Raw genomic sequence first — 23,122 nt, 5'->3', positions numbered from 1 at the left:
TCTGTATTTTTCTGCGGTTAATGTTAATGGTTTCTTTTTTTCTCTGTTGGTTTCTTCCTCCTGAGTTGATTGTTATCACTCAAACAAGACCATCAGAGAGTACCTCAGTTGCTCCTCAAAATGGACTGTGAATAGTGGGTTGACTGTGTTGATAGTCAGAATTATTTTAAGAACTGCAGTCAGTTGACATGTTTCGCATATTGTAGGGTTCCAATGCTGCATTGGTAAAGTGGCTTGTATAACCCGACTATTCAGTATCAAAACACTGTTTATATTTGTGTAGGTTGTAGTCATCACAACTAATCGCATTTTGCCTTTTGTTTCAGAAAGGAGGATAAGCTACAACAAGATCGACGCTATGTCAGATATGCCTCAGCCACATGACGACTTCCGAATTTAGGTCCACTCGGCATGGTGACAAGTCTTGATGAAAAGTATAAGACTGAGGACAGCAGTGGAAAAAGTTGCCACATGGCAGGTACCTATTGCTTAGTGTCTGCAGTGCAAAAGACAGATAAGCTGATGGTAGATTTCCAAATGAACACAGTACCCTCAGATTTACTGCTGATTTACGACGGGGAAGCTACAATCCAGGGCAGAGAACACTGCAGCGCTGTATTTTCTTAAAAGGGCGTCCTTACAAATCAACATCTACAACTCTGATACAAAGACATAGTGCATAGTGTACTCTAACCAAGAGGTTGTGCTACCACAGGAACATCCCGATAATTGAATGGGACAGGATTAAAAAGCTTCACAGGGCTGCAGTGAGGAAGTACATGGTTTTTTGTCATTGACCTTAATACTTTCACACAGCCAGTGTATGAGAGATAATGGTCTTCTTGGTGACCGTTCATGCCCAAGCACGCGGAGCTGGTTGCCAGCAGGACAACGTGTCACTGGAAAGTATAGACTTCGGAGTGCGAGGACCAGGGAAAATAACCTCATGTGAACTTGTCTTGAGTGTGACCATCGTAACGCCCATATTTTTAACTCTTAGTCGTATGACAATTCCAAGAATATATTATCTTGATACGCAAGCTCTAGGGTAGGTTAATGATTGTAGATAAGCTTTGCCTTGATAATTATGCTGATGCAGTTTAAACGTGTGTCTGTGTGTGTGCGTGTTTTTGCGGTCTTGTTTGTGTGTGTGTGTGTGGGGGTGTGTGTGTGTGTGTGTGTGGGGGTGTGTGTGTGTGTGTGTGTGTGTGAGGATTGCACAAGATCTCCTTCAGGGACAACTACACCAACAACAAATACAGTCATTTTATCTGTTTGCCTTCTTTTGAAAATTATACATGGAGTAGATATGATGCGTTAGTTTTAACTCTCTGTGTGTGTGTGTGTGTGTGTGTGTGTGTGTGTGTGTGTGTGTGTGTGTGTGTGTGTGACGGAGTGATTGAGTTTGTGTTACTGTTTGTCGATTTCTTACGGGAGCCTTGAAGGCATTGACTCTTGTTTTTATGTGGCATCCAACATGGTGACTGCAGCTAGGAACGCAAAACTTACCAGGCACTTGAAGCGAACACTTGCTTAAGTGTTTCAATCATTCTGCACAATCAAAGGAGTAATTTGAACATACGAAATTTCGATTCAGGTGCCTGTCTAGCCCTTCCAGTCAGTTTATATCACATGTAAGCTATGTTCCTAATAAGCGATGTTCTTACATTACATCGTCGCGATATAACCTTCGTGGTTGAAAACGACGTTAAACACCAAATAAAGAAAGAAAGATGTTCTTACATGGTGGGTTAGACTATACATGTAGGTTACACACTCCGAGTTCTGATTATCTTGCATATTTTCCTGAGGGTCGATTTTCATGTATTACCGAGCCTTTCACGGTTCTGTGTAGATGGCTGTCTGTGTAAAAATTAGGGAGTATCGTCCCTTGATCCCACTCGCGATACTCGTTGAACATGCCTTTGACCATGCAGTCGCTTCAGCCAGCGAAATATCTCGACTCCGCTCTTTAAATCCATGCAGAATGTGCGTATCGTATGAAGTATTCTTTATTTTCTCAATATTGACACATGTAGGCCTGTACCTATACATGATATTGACTTTGACACAACAAAACATTTCAGTCGTATGTTGAAAAATGTAGTCCATCTGTAAACTCTGAATATGCAGATGACCTCTATAAATTATCCAATTGTACTCTGAAATCAAAGACAATGACCAACAAGGAACTTAGTCGATAAATATCGACAGGGGGCGGACAAATGGTTTACATGTGAAATGTGTGTATATGGGTGTGGTTCTGAAACAAACAAACCATGTGAACCCCCCCATCCCACCGCTCGCGGGCTGAACGACTGACGTCACATGTCGCTTCGGTCTTTTCCTGAGAAGAACACGGCGTGTACATAATACACAATTCGATCGCGTAGCACTGCCAATGCACATTTTCGCAACGAAAACCGTGCTACTGTTTCTTGTGTGTTAAATCTGAAAGCAATATAAGTGAACGAACAATTGAAAACTGATATCACGTTACTAAACTCCAAAAAGTAATAAATTACTTCTGACTGCGGTACACAATACGGCAGTCACCTCTGCGAATGCTGTCGAAGAATCTAACCGAAAGTAAACATTCTGGGAATCTACGCGCATCGGCCTTGACGCAAGTTCAATACTTAGCCAATGAGCGCGCCGCGGCGAAGTTGGCCGCTGTAAGTCTCGCAGCGCTGGCTGGCTGAGCGAGTTGCGTGTCCATCCTTTTTTGGTCCAAGCCGCACCGTAGACCAGATTAGTAGGTGCTTGATTTTGGTATTTTGATTTTACATAACATTAAACCTTTCTTGGGGTTCATGGTCATGGCAACAGCCATAATAATATTATATCATGTATAATATTACATTTCAGCATATTTGAATTACATGTCATCATACCAAACTGTCATACATTTTTATTCCTACATCATTCTGATTGATCACAACCAAACCTACTATCAGTGGACACATCCAAATGTAAGCGCCTGTTCTTGACAACTTTTAATCGATCTAAAAATAGCAACTTGCTGGGCCCTCTGCCGCCAACAGACACTGTTTGGCCTGTAGGTAAAATGTACAATGTATTTTCTGATTTGTGCACAAAAGCTTTATTTCTTTTTTCTTTTTTTTTAACATAACAATGTTTAATGTCACTGTATGTTTAAAAGACCATGGTCATATTTGTAAAAAAAATGTTAAATTAGAAAATAAATAACATTTTGGTTCATGATTTTTCCTACACCTGTGCTAAAAATAAGAAATAAAAATGTCGGGTATATAAGTCACTCAAATACAGCTAAGTATGAATGGCTCGGTTTGAGTTTGTTGCAGTTGACCCTGCACAATGCGACATATCATGTTTTTGTTGAACAATTTTGACGTCACCCCTCCCATAGGGTGACGTATTTCACAACTTCCTGTGTTACACAAACTCTGTGATGACCAATTTTGACGTCACCCCTCCCATAGGGTGACGGATTTCACAACTTTCTACAGATGAACAATGTTGCCTTCACCCCTCCCATAGGGTGACGGATGTCACAACTTCCTGTGTACACAAACTGATGACGTATTTCACAACAAAATGGCGCTGCCCATGGTCAACCTCTAAACTATCCGTATAGAATGGGGGCGTCCTCGCCCCCATAATGACAGTTGAGATCGAAACTCGGTTGTGATGGGATATCCATATGGTTGTGATGGAATATTCAGAATAATCACCTCCTCAGCTAACAGAGACTAAGAGGCAGGTCATGGGATAAATAGTATTGTCATCATTTTCACGAGTTTTCATTCACAAGCACCTGGGAAATAAATCTCATGTTCCCCAGGCAATAAATCCCCGGTTACCATAGTTGCAGGAAGCAGGTTATACATGGATAATCAAAAGCAAACCCAATAGAAACGCTCCGGGATTCTTCGGCTCTTTTCATTGGTGTTTCCCCAGACCTAAACAGACGACACGACACTGCTTTGCAAAGTTCCAAAAACGAACTGGCAAACTGGCAAAAGTAAACAAAAAAACAAAACTACTTCATGAAAGGTCATACATTCATCAAAAACAAATGAAACCTAGCGATATGTTTTGTCTTCTTACAGAGTCATGGAGTGCGTGTATCTGTGTTTCGATACACAGACGTTCGAGAAACACGAACGTCAAGTTCAAGTAAAACGACCCCTGACACACACACATTTTGACCCGTGCACAAGACGTTGTATCGATAAACGAAGCACAAATAAGAAACAATAATAAAAGCAAAGAAAATAGCAACAAGATATGCAAACATCTAACAAAGCCGAGCAAGCAGAATGACAGGTCTAATGAAAAACAAAGAGGTACTGAGTCGGAAACAAGATCGCGATTCTTTCCTTCGCTGCACGACGCAAATCTTCTGTGACCTTTGACCAAACGTAGCTTCCACATTCGATCACTCAGCTTAATAATTACAACAGAAAGCCGAGGGGGTGGAATACCGAGATGAACCTACAGAACTGTGCATCCTCAAACCTGACATATTCATCCCAACATTTAATGAACTCAAAAACACAGAAAGTTGCTTTCACACGCCAGCTCATTCTGATAATCCTCGCTCCACGTGGCCACGGCTATCGTTGATTGCCAGTGGTTATCAAACCGGGACTCGTGTGGCCCCAGCACGGAACCCGTGTTTCAAAGCATGGCTCCCTGGGTTGATTGTGCACTTATTTTTCTCACTACCAAAATGATGACAAAAACGATGTCTTCGGCCTTGGTCAAGAAATATGAAACAAAAGACGATATGCTCCCCCCTCTGACCGACAAAAAAGCTGGTCTGTCAACAACCCATCAAACATTACTATCCATTACAGTCTGCGAGTTCATCGGTGAAAAATATGATGTCTGCATGCTTGTGTGGAGGATGTTCTAATGCTTTTTACACACACACACACTCACACACACACTAATACACATACTTACACACACACACACACACACACACACACACGTCGCGCATTCAGCACAGACACACAATCCAAGGAACACATGGGACGATGGGACGGTAGACAGCTGTCTTTTCTTCGACAGTAGGCTGGATATAGTTGAGACAAGACTTTTACTGTTTCGTTTTCTTATTTATCCTGTTTTTCTATCTGTCTGCCTGTCCTTACATTTGTTTTTTCAATAGTGACGGTGGGACCAGTTAGTGTTGTTCTTTTTTACTGTTTCCCACTACCCACCTTCTCTCACTCCTCCGAGTCACCCGACATACACTGAGGTGTGTTCCAGGAGAACGTTAACCTTATTAGAGACATTATTTTTAAGGAGACATTATTTTGGTTATTTGATGCACCCCCTCCTCCTCATGCTTGTCCCCTCTTTCCACGTGTTCCAAAGTCAGACATAAAAGGAGCAGTCTGGCACGAATGAGGATGTTCGGATGTAGTGATTCTTCCTGCTTCCAGAAAACTACATTGAACTATGGGGCGTGAGGATGTTGTGTTCCTGACGTTCTTTCCTGCTGCTGACTACGCACGCCCACCCCGACACCGTCACAGGATTGCAGCAACATCGTCACTTTCAAGTCGTCTTTCATCAGTTGCAGATATGCTATCAACAATACACAGAGCTATGCGGCATGAGGATGTTTTGATCCTGACGTTCTTTCCTGCTGCTGACAACGCACGCCACCCCACCAACCCAGACTCATCAGTAGGACGCTATAATTATGTCAACCGTACACAGACCTGTGCGGCATCAGAGTGTTGTAATACTGTCTTTCTTTACTGCTGATCCCTGCCTCTCCCACACCGTCACAGGATTGCAGAAACATTTTCACCTTCACGTCCAGTCTCTCTCGCTCCAGGCGTACCGCGTCTAGAAACTGGCTTGTGCCACCGCTCCCCTCCCCAGCCTCCCCGATTCCCCTTCCCCCTCTTCCCGTCAGCTCGATCAACTCTCTCCGCGACCTGAGCTTTGTCTCTGTTTTCTGTGGTTGTTGCTGTCCGCAGACTAAAGCGCTGTCGCTGTAGTCATCGAACATGGTGGCGGACGGTACAGCAGTTTTGGGTCGTCTGGGAAGGAACTTGGCTGTTTCGCTTTTTGGTCTGGTGGTGAGGGAGGTGGGCCTGGTGGTGAAGGTTGTGGGCGAGATGGGGGCGTGGCGGGGAGCGGAGAGGTGGGAGAGGCGAGAGGAGGGGTGGGCACTGGAGGCGCGGCGAGGGAGGGGGATGTCTGGGGGGTGGTGCACATCCGTGAACCACGAGGGCGGTATGGCATCCATGTCTAGGTTGTGTAGCACCAGCCGCTCCCTGCGTGAGGTCAAACAGATACATGTGAAAGTTATGAATTTTTAGAACCTTCTTCAGCGATAGACTTGAATGTAACTAGTTTTAAGCATGCAGCTTGCCTTGTGAACTGAGAAAGGAAACAAACTTGCATCGGTCTCGGGTAGCAATATCGGCTAAAGAGACGATACAAACCAATAACCACCAACAAATCATCAACTTATCAGTGCGTTTGGTAGATAATCCAACTTAAAACCTACGCGCAAAGCCTATTTAAAAAGACGCGGTTTCTAAAGGCCTTCCTTAATTGAGCCCGAAGTTGACCTCGTGAAGTCTTTGTACTGAAAATTCAGTGCCAAAGCTTTGTTCAGTGAACTTTGTGAAGTAGACTTCGTAAAGTCGACTACGCCCATTAATATCAGACTTATCAAGCACCTCCCATTCTTTGTATTTCCGAACGAACTAGCTCGCTTGAAGAAAACCATTGCCTGTCCGCAAGCTTATCAAAGACACAAAAACTAAGGGTTCATTAAAAACAAACTTCAACTTGTTTGCCTTCTTCTCGAACACAAATATACAAGAATTCAGAGCACAGTACGAAGGGTGGACAGATAGACAGATGTGCACACACATCCACACACACACACACTTTTATACAAAAGGTAGTTGTCCAATCCACTTACTTTGATGTTTTCCTGACCTGCTTCGGCGACACCTCTCCGCTCGGTCTCTCCCCTTCTCCTCCGGCTTCCCTCCCTCTCGTCCTCCCACCGGCACCCCCTGCCGGCATGACAGCAGAATTCATTCTCATCTGATGCTGCTTCCATCGTCCTTTGAGTCTCTTCTCCTCCTCGCTACACTTCTCGTCCTCGTCCTTCTCGTCGCTGACGTCACTGTTGTCGTCTTTGTCGGGCACTCTGACGTCAAGCTTGACGATGACGGGGGGAGGCTTCAGGCGACGAAGGGACGGGGCGGTGATTGGCCGCAGGGACGTCAAAGCGGACACTGCGGACTTGGTGAAGTTCATGCTGCTCAGGTTTCGACGGATTTGTCTGCACAACGTAACGTAGACATAGTCGTTATCAATGACGTCATGAGACGGGAGTGGTGTGTATTTTGATTCTGTACTTTTCTGGCATACTCACCGTTGGCAGAGGCAAGCATCAACAAGGACAAAGGAGGGAAAACGCATGTTTATAACAACGACAGCTGTGGCAACGACGACAATGCTGACAATTATCAGTTTGGAAGCGAACTACCCTGTACCAGGTTTGGCCAGATACCTGAAATTCACGACTACATCAACTCTCACGCCAACAAAAACACACTGAGAAAAATAAAAGCAGACATCAAACTTCTGACCACCTTCCTCAAAGGAAAGCATAAAGACATCACCACCAACATAAACCAGTTGCCCCTGAAAGATCTCAACATCATCCTTTCTGGATTGATCATCATCCTGAAGAAGCAAAACGGACGACAAAAATTATGGAACAACGTCTATAAGAAGTGGTTTTTTTTGTTGTCCAGCATACAACTCCACCTTAAAGACATGAACTACCCTTATGACCTTTTGAAGGGTGTTGAGTTCCAACAGGCCCGAGCCACCATTGACGCCAATCTCAAAGAACTAAAAACAAGTCGCGTAAGGCGAAATTACTACATTTAGTCAAGCTGTAGAACTCACAGAATGAAACTGAACGCAGTCCGCCGCTAGTGCAAAAGGCAGCGAAAGTGACGAGCCTGTTTCGCGCGGTAGCGATTGCGCTGTGCTTTACTGTACCTCTCTTCGTTTTAACTTTCTGAGCGTGTTTTTAATCCAAACATATCATATCTATATGTTTTTGGAATCAGGAACCGACAAGGAATAAGATGAAATAGTTTTTAAAACGATTTCGAAAATTTAATTTTGATCATAATTTTTATATTTTTAATTTTCAGAGCTTGTTTTTAATCCAAATATAACATATGTATATGTTTTTGGAATCAGAAAATGACGAAGAATAAGATGAAATTGTTTTTTAATCGTTTAATAAGTATAACAAAGTAATTTTAATTAGAAGTTTCCGATTTTTAATGACCAAACTCACTCATTAGTTTTTAAGCCACCAAGCTGAAATGCAATACCAAACCCCGGCCTTCGTCGAAGATTGCTTTGCCAAAATTTCAATCAATTTAATGGAAAAATGAGGGTGTGACAGTGCCGCCTCAACTTTTACAAAAAGCCGGATATGACGTCATCAAAGGTATTTATCGAAAAAATCAAACGTCCGGGGATATCATACCCAGGAACTCTCATGTCAAATTTCATAAAGATCGGCCCAGTAGTTTAGTCTGAATCGCTCTACACACACACACACAGACACACAGACACACACACACACACACACACACACACACACATACACACACACACATACACCACCACCCTCGTCTCGATTCCCCCCTCTATGTTAAAACATTTAGTCAAAACTTGACTAAATGTAAAAAGGAAGACCAGGGAAATGTAATCAAATGTAATCAACAAAGCCCCCCCCCCCCCCCGGAACGAAGAAGAGATCAAACAGCTACACGTACACGCCAACGAAACAGCTTGGCACGACAACTCTGGACACCATACAAAACACTCTGTGGTGGAACAACGCCCGGACTATTGACCTAGTGGTGGCTGATCACTACAACATTGGGGAGATGTTTCCAAGCAGAAGGACTCCGCTGCCAATGAATTTCTCAGTTACTATTCTCTATCATTATCATTATCATCATCAGCAGCATCATCATCATCATCACCGTGTACCTACCTGATCTCCATGTCCAGGTTGGCAGCCTGACGATGCCGTTTCTTGCTGATGTGGTTATCATCATCACCATCATCATCATCATTATCGCCGTGTACCTACCAGGGCTCGTATTCTTGAAACAGCTGCAACTCATATACCGGCCTGTAAAACCACTTCCGCTCGATAAGTCCGCTAAGTGTTATTCATGAATCTCCGGGAAAGACTTACATGGGTGTCTCCGAGCTGTAAAGTTGGAGGACCCATCCCCCTCCTCTAAAACCGTCAATTTTGAATAAATCTTGTTAAAATATTGTTTGTAGATTTATGTCCCTCATGGACACACATTGGTGTCATTTAAGCACCAATGCATTGCGGACAAATACGAGATACCGCTCGCGAAAGATTTCAACCGATGCTCGATCATACCGTTGTGAAAGCGTGCTAGCGTCTTCTTTAATGCATTACAGTGTCCAATTATTTTCAGCTGATTCCGTGGTCGAACGGTTCTCTCGTTGGCCTGATGCGTAATTGAGTCGAGTTCAAATCTCCATCTGCGCGTAATTTTTTTTTTATTCTTTGGCATTTGTTTATTTTTGTTTATTTTCTTCATGTGCAAAAGAGTACGTTATAATAGCAAAATTGATTTAAAAAAAAATGTTTTAGGCTGCAATGTTTTTTTTTAAAATCTTTGGTTAACATGATATTAGTTTATTGATAAAGTTTGTTAACTTAAACATGTAAACATTTGATTAAAAAAATTAAATAAATAACCATGAAGAAGGATGCTTCCCGCTTAAAAAAACAAAGGTGAGAGAGAAAAAACCCACCTAAAATGCGGTAGCAGCCACCTGCATGCAACTGAGATTAAAAACAAAAAAATAAAAAAAATAAATAAAAAGGGTCTCCCTGTGTTTTTATTTCATTCAGTTTGTTTGGGTAGTTGCTATTGACTTTGAAACTGACACGCTGGCTAAAAAGCTGCAACATTGTGTCCTTCAAAGTCAAACTGTCGTTTAACTACCGCCCGGTATTTATTTTTACTGCCCAGTAATTATTTATTTTTCCCCGGTATTCATGTGTGTCTTGCGGAAGGTCGGCAGCTGCCAGTTGGTTATTTTTAGAATTGAAGATTCCCGATGCTTGCTCTTCTCTGCGCACGTGTTACCGGCGTTTTCGCCGGCGTGTCAGTTTCAAAGTCAATAGCAACAACCCAAACAACCTGAATGAAATAAAAACACGGGGAGATTTTTATTTTTTATAAACCTCAATTGCATGCCGGTGTACATGGTATAGTACCTAGTAAACGCCCCCCCCCCCCCCCCCCCCCCCCCCAGTTTCGACCAGTGGACTAGTAGACAAGGAAAATAAATACAGATTATTCAGTCTGCTGTTATTGTTGTTTTTCAATTGTTTTCTTTCCTTAGACATGCTTCGGGGATTGGACAGAAAAAGGTTTCTAGAGTGGCTAGAGAATCGCAATACAATTTTTGATTGGGAGGAAAAAGAAGAAACGAAAGCTTCATCTTTGGTTTAAACATAAGTTTAGTTCAACAAATGTTACAATCATGACATGTATACAAAAGACACAGGTAACAGCAACAAGCTAGAAGCTTATAGTGGTGTTCCTGCATGGATATTATAACGTAAGGCGGTAACGGCTGAACAATTTGTCTAAATAAACCAAATTGGAAATCCAAAGCATCATCATTATAATCATCCTCATCTCATTAATCATCCAAAATTATCATAACATAATAAACGTTGCATAATCATTATAAAGAAAGACAGTAAGAGGAAGGAAGGAGGGGAAGAAAAGGAATAAAAAGAAGAGGGATGGGTAGGAGTTGTGCAGAAATTAAAGTTGTTGTCCGGCTTGTGGAGCATTGATTCTGGTTTGCCCAAAGCGGCCTGAACGTTCAATGAACGAGTGTACTCTGGAAAAAAATGTTCCTGTTCAAATCTAGAGAATACTGTCTGTCTCCATTTAGAAGGTGGGGGAGGTGAATACTGTGGTTAGGGAGGGTATGTATGGTTTCTTGACGTGCTTCGCGATAATTTGGACAATCTAATAGGAAGTGTTTTACGGTTTCGGACGGAAATGCGCAGTCACAAGATGCATCTGTAGCAACGTGTCGTCTCACTAGATCGTTATTAAGATCACTTATATATAGCCTGAGCTTAAAGTGAATTGTTTGTGATATGCGATCTCCAGAATACCAATAACACAGCAGACTTAAATCGTTTTTTGACAAAAAGTGCTTGAGGGCCGGACTTGCTAAGTTTTATGTAGTCTGATAAAGAATTCCAGAGTTGAGTTGTAGATGGGAGAAATGAGTTTTTGTATAATTCAGTGTTAAACGATGGAACTTTCCTATCTAAAGGTCTGCGCTGGCGATATGGATTATTAGTTGATATTAATGGTGGCAATATCGCAAGTAAGTAGTTTGGCACCTTACGGTGTACAATCTTGTGAAATAATATCACTCTTTGACGTTTACGCCTCTCTGAAAGTGAAATAAAGCCTGACTCGTCGTACAGTTGTTGATGGCTTGTACCGCGGACTGCTCCAACAATGGTCTTCATCTTCAAAGCTTCATCTTTGGCGGGAAGTGATGTCTGAAGAGGTTGATTTTGTGTGTTAGTGTGTGTGTGTGTGTGGGGGGGGGGGGGGGGGCGGGGGAGTTTTGTGCAATAACGCATCCTTTGAACACTTTTGGGCAAAACTGGTATAGGGTGGGTGGGCGTATACAAGGTAGTTAACGATAATATCATGTTAACCATCAATTTAAAAAAAAACCTCATTCTCGCCTAAAATTAATTGTTTAAATCAATTTTGATATTGCAACGTACTCTTTGGCACACGAAGAAAATAAACAAAAACAAACAAAATTAATGACAAAGAGTAAAATAAAAAAAATAAAAAAGGCCTGAAGGGATTCGAACTCGACTCAATCGCGCATCAGGCGAATTCGATAACCGTTCGGCTACGGAATCAGACACCAAATTCTTGCCACTGTAATGCATTAAACAAGACGCAAGCACGCTTTTGCAACACGCCGTTATGATCGAGCATCGGTTGAAATCTTTCGCGAGCAGAAGCTCGTATTTGACCGCAATGCATCGGTGCTTAAATGACACCAATGTGTGTCCATGAGGGACATAAATCTACGAACAATATTTGAACAAGATTTATTCGAACTTGACGGTTTTAATGGACAGTGTTGGTGAAGTTACTGACAGGTAGCGACTTTACAAGGGTCCTCTAACTTTACAGCTCTGAGACAACCCGGTAAGGACTTACCGGTGTTTCATAAATAACACTTAGCAGTTGGCGGACTTATTGAGTTTTACAGGCCAGTATATGAGTTGCAGCTTTTTCAAGAATAAATCTTGTTCAAATATTGTTTGTAGAGAGGAGCAAGCATGAGGAATCGCCTATTCTGAAAATAACCAATTCTGGTTGCTGCCGACCTTCCGCCAGACACACATTAATACCGGGGGAAAATAAATAATTACTGGGCAGTAAAAATAAATACCGGGCGGTAGTTAAACGACAGTTTGACTTTAAAGGACACAATATTGCAGCTTTTTCAAGAATACGAGCCCAGATCTCCATGTTCAATGCTGAAGATACAATAAACAATAATAACCAACCACCCAACGACGCTGTTCCTTGCTGAGATCATCATCATCATCATCATCATTATCACCGTGTACCTACCTGACCTCCATGTCCTGGTTGACGGTCGGACGATGCCGTTTCTTACTGGGTCCATCATCATCATCATCATCATCATCATCATCACCGTGTACCTACCGGATTTCCATGTCCAGGTTGACGGCCGGACGATGCCGTTTCTTGTTGAGATCATCATCATCGTCATCATCATCATCGTCATCGTCATCGTCATCGTCATCATCACCTTGTACCTACCTGATCTCCATGTCCAGGTTTGCAGCCTGACGATGCCGTTTCTTACTGGGTCCATCATCATCATCATCATCATCATCATCACCAGCGTGTACCTACCTGATCTCCATGTCCAGGTTGGCAGCCTGACGATGCCGTTTCTTGCTGAGGTGGTTCAGAGAGTACCCCAGCTCCTCGGTCAGCTTGTCGTTGTCCAGGTACACGTCGCTGTGGTCAATGCGGATCTTCTTCGCCTCCGCTGCTCGCTTCCTCGGATCCTCCATCACGGCCATTGGTGTCTGCTGATGGTAATTATATGGTCAGTTTGTTGCTATCCTAGAGGCTGGTGGAGGCAGCTTAATTTTTTTTTTTATCGGAGTGGTTTTTGACTCACATGCGAAGCAAAAGTGAGTCTATGTACTCACCCGAGTCGTCCGTCCGGACGTCCGTCCGGACGCCCGTCCGGAAAACTTTAACGTTGGATATTTCTTGGACACTATTCAGTCTATCAGTACCAAATTTTGCAAGATGGTGTAAGATGACAAGGCCCCAAAAAACATACATAGCATCTTGATTTTGCTTCAAGGTCAAGGTCGCAGGGGCCATAAATGTTCACATTTTTCCCATTTTCTCTGAAGTTTTTGAGATTCAATACCTCACCTATATATGATATATAGGGCAAAGTAAGCCCCATCTTTTGATACCAGTTTGGTTTACCTTGCTTCAAGGTCAAGGTCACAGGAGCTCTTCAAAGTTGGATTGTATACATATTTTGAAGTGACCTTGACCCTGAACTATGGAAGATTTGTTTCAAACTTAAAAATTATGTGGGGCACATGTTATGCTTTCATCATGAGACACATTTGGTCACATATGATCAAGGTCAAGGTCACTTTGACCCTTATGAAATGTGACCAAAATAAGGTAGTGAACCACTAAAAGTGACCATATCTCATGGTAGAAAGAGCCAATAAGCACCATTGTACTTCCTATGTCTTGAATTAACAGCTTTGTGTTGCATGACCTTGGATGACCTTGGGTCAAGGTCACATGTATTTTGGTAGGAAAAATGTGTAAAGCTTGTGAGTCGTATGGGCTTTGCCCTTCTTGTTTACAGAGTAGGCCGAGAACAAAACAGAATAAGATTAATCTAAAATCGGTCTAGCATGACCCCCTGGGTTCTCGAGACAACAAACCGGGCTAACACCTTTCCGGTTCTCGCCAGGAATCCGGTTTTTGAAAATTTCTCTTGCCGGAAAATCCGGTTTCCCAAAAAACAAACAAATAAATTCCGATGCATTTTCGCCGCACGACCGATTCGACTTTTCCCTTTACTGAAAACGGAGGTGCGAAAAAGAGCGTCACTGGCCGCCATATTGCTTTTGCCTTGCCTTCGTTGAATCGAAACAGCAACCTTGCATCTTGCGATTTGTTTGCGAAAACTACGCTGGCAAAGTTGCGAAAATGACGCACATATTTGAAGACAACGAAGAAAAAAAAGCAAGTTTTTATTGGCGTAAAGAACACGTGGAAATCAGAAAGGTTATCGAAGACTAAAGCAGCTGATACGGGGAGTGAGTTGTGCGTTCGACCGTGTCGAAAACGTGATCAGCCTGGGAATTGCTACTTCATTGTTTGCTACAAATAAAGTCACCAAGAATATGTTAAGGCGAGGTTTTTTTGTTTGACAAATCGCATACGATGACTTTGAGGCAACGCTCAAGTTCAACATTACCACTTTGAGTTTTAGTTCATCTTTTCAGATACGCGGTTAGCCTAGTTTCCCCAATCTTACTCTACTGTAGTTCCAACTCGCTTTTGGCATTTTTAGATGAATTTAATTTAAAAAAAATCTATTTATTAGTTCTCTTAAGACGTTACATTTAAAGCACAGTCGCAGTAACACAGTCTTTCGCTGTGCAATAGCCTAAATGCATAACTAGATCCTTTTTTTCAAATGAAGATGTAGACTTATTCAAGAAATTATTTGAAGATAAAGAGTGCATGATATTTGCTTTTTCTCAGACTATTGCTTTGAAAATACCTTTAAGCTGATAAGTTATTCAAAAATAAAATTTTGCATTTATTTAACATTCGTTTTGCTGTCAGAAGAGGCTATCAATGGCCTCTACAGAACAAACAAATACTTCGGCTTCAGAGGGGCAAGGCCCCCCAGACCTCCTAAAGGGCCATTGGCCCTGCACCCATCCCGGGACGGGCCCTGGACTTTCAGGTTTTTCAGATTTTGTTGGTGTTAGCCCTGACCAAACAATTGTTGTCGTCGTCGTTGTCATCATCATCATCAACGTAATTTTTTTTAAAGGGTAGCCGAAAACAAAACAGAGAATGAGATCGATGATGAAACGGTCTCTCATCAACACCTTCGTTCTCCAGACAAGAAACAACAACAAACAACAAACATTTTTATCAACATCACTATCACCATCATCATCATATCAACATCACAAAGGATCATTATCATCATAGGTCGCAAAAAAGACAGAAAAACAGTTTAATTTCTTCTGCTGTGTATATATAATGACAAATGATATTTGATTTGTAAAAATAAATTACGTACCCTCGAGAAATTCCAGGGAGACTGAAAACACAGATCCATACGATACCACCAAGTACCGAAGGTACATTCAAGGGCACTTTAAATACAAATGATTGATGCCAAACGGAATCTGAGAGAATGCTGGATCAGGTTTTTTGCCCGATACTCTCTAGTATCAACTAAGTTCCATGGATACTCAAAACACAGTCCCATCCGATATCATCACGCACCATTAGTTCCCCCAGGCACTCTGAAAACACGTACCTCCGAGAGTAAAAGACGATTTGCAATTAAATTCAATAGTGATGATCGTGCTTACACATAGGAGAGCACGCTTCTATCCCGCTCATTCTCCAGTGTTTCTCGATTCACTTCCAGATTTCAGTCTGTCTTAGGGAAAGCTACATGCGTAATGTGACACTGTCTGTATTCAAAACAATATTGTTGACATCAATCATTAAGGTATTTCCTTCGCCAATACACCACAATTCATGATGCAGTATTGTTGAAAAGCGGCCGGTTTTTGTCCCCCAAGACGTTTCAATATATCCATAATCTACCCTTTCTTAGTTCATCTGTCTATTATAAAACAAGAGAACTATTGCAGAAACGATCTGCTTCGTAGACCTGTCTCTTTTCGTCTCCTGTGGAAACTCATCAAACCAGTTGTGATTATTCCACTTGTGGGTAACTTAATCCCTCTAGGGGAAAATGTGTGGAAATATGCAATGCGTCGCAGCTTAATCGATTCTGTACCTTCAAAGGAAAGCCCTCCTGTTTGCCTTCAACATTTGTAAACATTTCTTTTCTGAGTTAAAAGAAATTTGATTCATCCTAAATGCAAAGCCCGCTTTGCCGTTTCCGGCTTTTCTTCCGTGTACACCTGCAAAAACAGACAGACTGGCGGAAACAGAGAGACTGACAGACATAGAATAACACACACACACACACACACACACACACACACACACACACACACACACACACACAGTTTGAAATCAATTCTAACTCAATATTTCCTTCAGGGCAAAAATGTCACATGGAGCATTGATCCAACTTATGTGGTTTCGTTTCATGGAACTTTCAAAAGATCGACATGGACAATTCAGCGAAAGGTAAATCCCGTTTAGAAATCGTTGAACGAAGTCGGTAAACTCCGCATCACAAAGGACTTTTCACAATGCGATAGGTGATTCGGTGCAGCTCAAGCGATTGTGTGCCTTCAAAGAAAATTCCACCCTTTTCTCGTCGATTTCAAATCATTTATTCTGTGGAAAATAACGTTGTTGTTTTTGTCTCACAGAAATCCATAAATGTTCAACTTGCCGCCTTTTCTCGTCGATTTCAAATAATTTATTCCGTGGGGAAAAAAACGTTGTTTATGTCTAACAGAAATCCATAAGTGTTCAACTTGCCGGAAAAAACCCACTAGACTAAGAAGTTGACATCCACTAAATAACCTACACACAGGCAGGAAGGAAGGAAGGAGATAGAACAAACAAATACAGGAACAAACTGACAAGACAGATCAAACGAACAAGCGATTTTAAACCAACCAACCAAACAACGAACAAACAAACGAACCTGCCTACCCATGTAAGGAAAAATAAGTTTACTCTAGCTCTGTGTGCTTGTCTCAACACAGCTTCACGTACACTCTTCAAAAAAAGTTAAGGATCGGTTGAAAAAACGGATCTAATTATAAAAAAATTGCCAAAAAATTAAACATCGACATAATAATTAAAAGATTAATGTGTTTGAATTAACAAATGAACAATGAGTCTTGACCTAGAATTTTGTTTGGCAGGCAGAGTTATTTCCCTTTGTGGGACTTCTCAAAAGCTTCTGCATTTTGGAAGAAAAAGGGTGTTTTTTATAGCCCCATGAAATTTGCGGAACGCATGCCAGGGCAAAAGGTTGTGATGCACGTGCTACAACAGGGTCCTGGCTATGAACATCGCTCACCAGCTTGTGTTTAAAGGTTGACACGCTGACACAATTATGCACAGTAGCAACATGCCCCCACGAAGACAACTGAGCGATTTGGATAGAGGAAGGGCAATAGGATGGCTACAAGACGGTGTTGCTGCCATGCAAGTGGCCCAGAGGCTTGCAGTGGCTCCCTCTGTCATCATCAGACTAAAACAGAGATTCCACGCAACTGGAAGAGTGCAGGAGCGACAACGTTCTGGTCGGCCCAGAGTCACCACACAAAGAGAGGATCGCTTCATTCAGAGGCAGGCCATGCAACAAAAAATGACTACGGCACACAACATTAGGCAACGCCTACAAGCTACCACCAACACTGTTGTTTTGTGGTCAGACGATCCGAAACCGCTTACACAACTTTGGCTTGCGTGCAAGGCGTCCAGTCTGAGGAACAACCCTGACTGCTAATCACCGAGCAGCTCGCCGAGCCTGGTGCACTCAACATGTGAGGTGGCAACGTCAGCAGTGGGCTCAGGTGTTGTTTACAGATGAGTCCCGCTTTTGCTTGGAACCTGCTGATGGTCGCATCCGAGTGTGGAGCGTCGCGGAGAGCGCTTCGCAGAAGGCGCTGTTCTGGAACGACAGCGTTTTGGCGGAGGCTCTGTGATGGCCTGGGGAGGGATCAGCACACGTCTAAGGACACCTCTGTACCAAGTGGTCTGGGTGGCCGAGTGGTAACGCACTTGCGCTCGGAATCGAGAGGTTGCGTGTTCGACCCTGGGTCGGGCCGCTATTTTCTCCCCCCTTTCCTAACCTAGATGGTGGGTTCAAGTGCTAGTCTTTCGGATGAGACGAAAAACCGAGGTCCCTTCGTGTACACTATATTGGGGTGTGCACGTTAAAGATCCCACGATTGACAAAAGGGTCTTTCCTGGCAAAATTGTATAGGCATAGATAAAAATGTCCATCAAATACCCGTGTGACTTGGAATAAAGTCCGCGAAAGGTGAACATTCGCCTAACAGGCTTGAGGTTTGCTGGTCGATGTGAATGCGTGATATATTGTGTAAAAAATTCCATCTCACACGGCATAAAGCGCTTTGAACTTCGGATAAGGCGCTATATAAATAAATAAATAAAAAAAATAAAAATAAAAAAAATGTAGTGGGCAACTTGACCGGTGTCCCCTACCATAATTAGATCCTGCAACCCCTGGTCGTTCCAGCCCTCCAAGCGATCGGCCCTCGTGCGATCTTCAGGATGACAACGCACCTCCCCATCGCTCTGCAGCTGTAAACACCTTTATCCAGCAGGGTCAACAGGCCAGGGTCAACAGGATGCTGTGGCCAGCCAACAGCCCGGACCTGAACCCCATAGAGCACATGTGGGACGAGCTTTGTCATCGGGTACAGCAACATCACCCTGCTCCTGCCAATCTGGGTCAACTGCTGCAATGGCTCCAGCAGGAGTGGAATGGAGTTCCCAGAGCATTCATATGCAACCTGATCCACTCCATGCGCCAACAATGTGTTGAATGCCTGGCACACAACGGAGGGCTGTACGCGTTATTGACACTGATTCACATTGTTGTGAATTCCATTTTCGAGGGTTGCCACGTTTGACTCACTCTAGCTAAATTGTCGCTGCCGCGTTCGATCTTTGCTTTGTTTGTCATTACTCCTTGGTTGTTCAATTATATAAAAAAAAAAATTAAATGACAGAATTCGGTCTTGTCTGTTTTGTGTGGCGTGCTTGTAAAAAAGTGATCCTTAACTTTTTTTAAGAGTGTATATATATTGCAAGTACCACTGTATTAGATAAGCTATTTAATACAGTTGGCTGTCATATTAGATAAGCTATTTAATACAGTTGGCTGTCATATGAATTAGGCCACACAAAAAAAATTGTCTGTTTAGGGTAACCCGACCGACCCTATCGATTTGGCGCCGACCCAAAAACTTTTTTTTGATTTCAAAAAAAAAAAAGAAAAAAAAAGAGGTAAAAATGCTAAAAAGAGACATTTGGCGTTTCTTTCTCTCCCTTTCTCTCTGTTTTATTTATACGTTAGTTTTGAAACATGTATTCATCAAATATAAGAAGTGAATGTTCAGCCAACATAGCATTTACAAAAAAAAACAAAAAAAAAACCCTACCTATCTACCGACCCTACTTTTTTTGGTCATGTTACCCTAAACAGACAATTTTTTTTTTTTGGCCTTATCATCCTAAAAATGAGGTGCACGAAGCGAAACTGGGTACCACCCACATGGGTTTTTCGCATCCGCGGAGTCGGATTAGTTAAAATTGAGCTTCCAACTTATCAAACCTGCAGCTCTCTTTGGATTTTTAAAGGAGTCTGGCCTTTATTTTAAGATTTTGATTTTAAAAATCCTTGACACTTAGGGTTTCGATTTAGCTTTTTTGTTCCCTTCGGGTGACGTTCTTAATTTTGTTTAGTAAAATTGGTTTAATTTAGATATGTGTAATGTTAAACTTGTGGGGTCCTGATTTGGCCAATATGGTCCGCTGGACCCAAAAAGCAACAACTAACTAATTAACTTATCAAACCCCTCGATTTGTTCCTACCCAGGTGGGTGCCACCCAGTTTCTCTTCGTGCATCTCAGCCCTGAGCCTCCAATTGAGTGATTATACGCACCAACAAGGGCCTGGAGTTCAAGACATGTACCGCTGTGTGAGATACGCTATTTGATACTGTTGCCACTCATTGCAATAATCAAGTCCAGAAATCTCCAGACGGGTGATTATACCACTAATAAAGGCCTGAGACTTCCTTCATTGTGATGATCCAGACATTCTAGTCAAGCGTGAATACATGGGTCGCAGCGTTTGTTGTCTCTGCTCTGAATGTATGTCACGACTGTTCATTGTGTGTTATGAGTCTGATTGAAGTTGTGAATCAGTCTCTCGCCTGATATGGTATGAGCTAGTGTTAAACTTAATTTGGATGAGATTTGTCGGGGAGTGTGTGTGTGTGTGTGTGCACTGAGTTGGGTGTTACGCTGTTTTGTTGCATGTTACTAAGCATCCTTGACTCCAGTTCATATCATTCAAATAAAATACACATACATGTATCCCTGTTTCTCATGTGATATTCAAAATTTGGTAACATTCTTTAGGAACACTGATCGTGTTGATAATGAGAGGTTCACATAGGCACGCAACATACACCGTGTCTGTCCTCATGTTACGGCAGGTCAATGTGTTGTTGTATGGAAACCCGTCGAGGTATACAGTACTTACTGTCGACAAAACAACACAAAGGAAGCGGGAGGGGGGGGGGGGGGCGTTGGTTAAAACAGAGTACATTGCACTAATGTGGCCTTTACTTTATCAGCAGTGTCTCATAGTGCCGAGACTATCTCCCACTCTATCGTCTCTACACACACCTGAGAAACGCTGGATTAAGGTGATTAGTGGTCTCTTGTCTTTTCGCCCAGTGCAACCGGTTCTTAAATACGCATGCAAATACACTGCGACGATACGTGTTTTTAGGCACCAACGCTAAGAAGTATCTGCTTGAGTTGTGCAGCTACTGAGTTGCCCATGAAAATCCAATATTATTTAGCCTGTAGTCTTTGAGATTCAAACAAAGGCTGTTTATTTGAACGTTAAATCGTAGACAACAGAAAACGTTCACTAGTGCATAGTCTTTATAGTTTACTTGTTTCGGGTTTCTTTTTGTATAGCTTTTATGTTTTCTACCGTGCTTTTGTTTTCTGCTTTGGTTATTGGAAGTGTCAATCGTCAATGAAGATATGCATCGCACGGAACTCTTGACACGAGAAGAAAAAATAAAAAGCTGAGAATATATTTGGCCATGTACAATGTAAAAACCATACAAAGAATAAATAGAATAGTAAAAATAGCGAAAGCGTGTCAAGAAACAACCCTCTCACTTTACACAGTGCAAACTAAAGTTTTATTCCACGATGATTAATTTCAACCCGAAGGAATAACAAACACAACAAAGTTGTAAGAATTTATAATTTATTTTATTAATATCCATGCACGTTTTTCACGTCATCAAAATTACTTTCCTGGTAGAATAAAAAAACAAATTAAAATTTTCAAGGAAAGAAAAATAGATGACGCTCACCACCAGCCCTCTTCCGCCCCCCCCCCTCCCCCCCTTCACGCCAATTAGATAGGTCGATACATTGAAAACCAAAGCAAATATGAAACGGGTATAAGCAAAACGATATTTCTTAAATAGCTCATTGTATCAATTGACAACATGCGGACAGAAATAAAAGTATACTCACCTTACCGTCGCGATATAACCTTGAATGGTTGAAAACGACGTTAAACACCAAATAAAGAAAGAAAGATACTCACCTTAGTGAAGTGTCTTGGGAATATGTTCGACCTTTTCAAAGGGATTGTGTCTGTATACACGGATAACGTCACTCTGTTCCGCGTGTCCCTCTTTTCTCCATGTGGGTTTTTTTTCCGTTTTTTTCTCGAGTTTTTTTTCTTCCTTTGTTTTAAATCACACAGACTGTGAACGATTTATTGAAATTTTCTCTTCTTCATCGTCACCAGGTAGGTCATAGCGTCGCTGTGAGCCGTTTCAAGTGTCACATAATTACACAGGCGACAGGAATCGTCCTTGCTGGGTTTCTTATTCCCTATAGATTCACTATTTTTTCGTTGTTTTTTTCTCTCCAGATAAATCTTGTTTTCTTTGTTCCAAATCTAACACTCACTGAACAATGTATTACAATTTTCTGGTTTTCATTGTCAGTTAGCCTCACATCGTCGAGAACAGATTCAAGTGTTACATAATTGCGCCGCAGATAATTATGGACTGACTCGATTTGCTAGTTAGGTTCTTCGCTTGCAGCGTAATGCAGACTCTGAGACAAGACAATACCGTCAGTGTTATATATGGCACCAACACTCCACACAAGCACTCCTGGCACACACTTAGGTTACTCAGCTTTGCGTTTATGAGAGAACAATATCTATATGATTATCTCTGGTTCTATCGTACAGTCTCTGTCTATGATAGCACAAGAGTCACTGATCCTTTGCACATACCCGAAGACTGTTATCGCCTGGAATGAAAGAGAAGCACCACCCCGGGTGGGCTACCCCCCTTTTAATGCACACAGACGTCCCGGCGTTTCTTAGATACCAAAGAAAATGCTAGAATGCTATAGCCGGTTTTAAGAGAGTAGGCGAGAGAGTCTATGGGTCGATTTTTCACTTGCTCGGTGAAAATTAAATACGATTGTTTGACGTTAAAAGAAAAGTCGTTGAAATGCCTACAGTGCAGCCGGTTTATGTTCTATCGCGCGCAGCAACCCAGAGAGATATAGCTTGCCTCGTATGCACAGTTCTTGCCTGAATCGCTGAGAGCAGTACTCAAGGTACGCTTTTGCCTAGCTTTCCTACTCCCCGAAACATAGCCATATCGCGGCTGAGAAACGGGGCTCAGTTCTTACCTACACGGCGTGGAGGAGACAGCAATGAAAACACGGGGACGCTAAGAACAGTAATTGTTTCAATGCTGTTGACGCGTTTCGGGTGCCACCCCGACCCCCCGGGTGCATAGCTCGGGTGGCGAAATCCGCTCATCTGGCCACGCTCCGTCGAGTTCCTAACGGTGCCTTACGCCTTGACAAAGCCTGTGATGCGTAAAACGTGTCAAAGACCGCACGAC

General features: G+C 42.4%; 1 protein-coding gene across 1 annotated transcript; it reads right to left on the bottom strand.

The window, feature by feature from the left end:
- Positions 1-5,031: 5,031 nt before the first annotated feature.
- On the bottom strand, positions 5,032-23,122 carry LOC138961614 (uncharacterized). The gene is made up of 4 exons (XM_070333286.1): positions 21,793-23,122; positions 13,071-13,249; positions 6,944-7,312; positions 5,032-6,284 (listed from the first exon to the last, which is right to left on the bottom strand). The coding sequence occupies exons 2-4, from the start codon at positions 13,241-13,243 to the stop codon at positions 5,705-5,707; spliced, it is 1,122 nt and encodes a 373-aa protein (XP_070189387.1). The 5' UTR covers positions 13,244-13,249; positions 21,793-23,122; the 3' UTR covers positions 5,032-5,704.

Source organism: Littorina saxatilis, linkage group LG3 (assembly GCF_037325665.1).
Source record: "Littorina saxatilis isolate snail1 linkage group LG3, US_GU_Lsax_2.0, whole genome shotgun sequence".
Classification (NCBI taxonomy): Eukaryota; Metazoa; Mollusca; class Gastropoda; order Littorinimorpha; family Littorinidae; genus Littorina; species Littorina saxatilis.
This window is presented reverse-complemented; position numbering and strand designations above follow the sequence as displayed.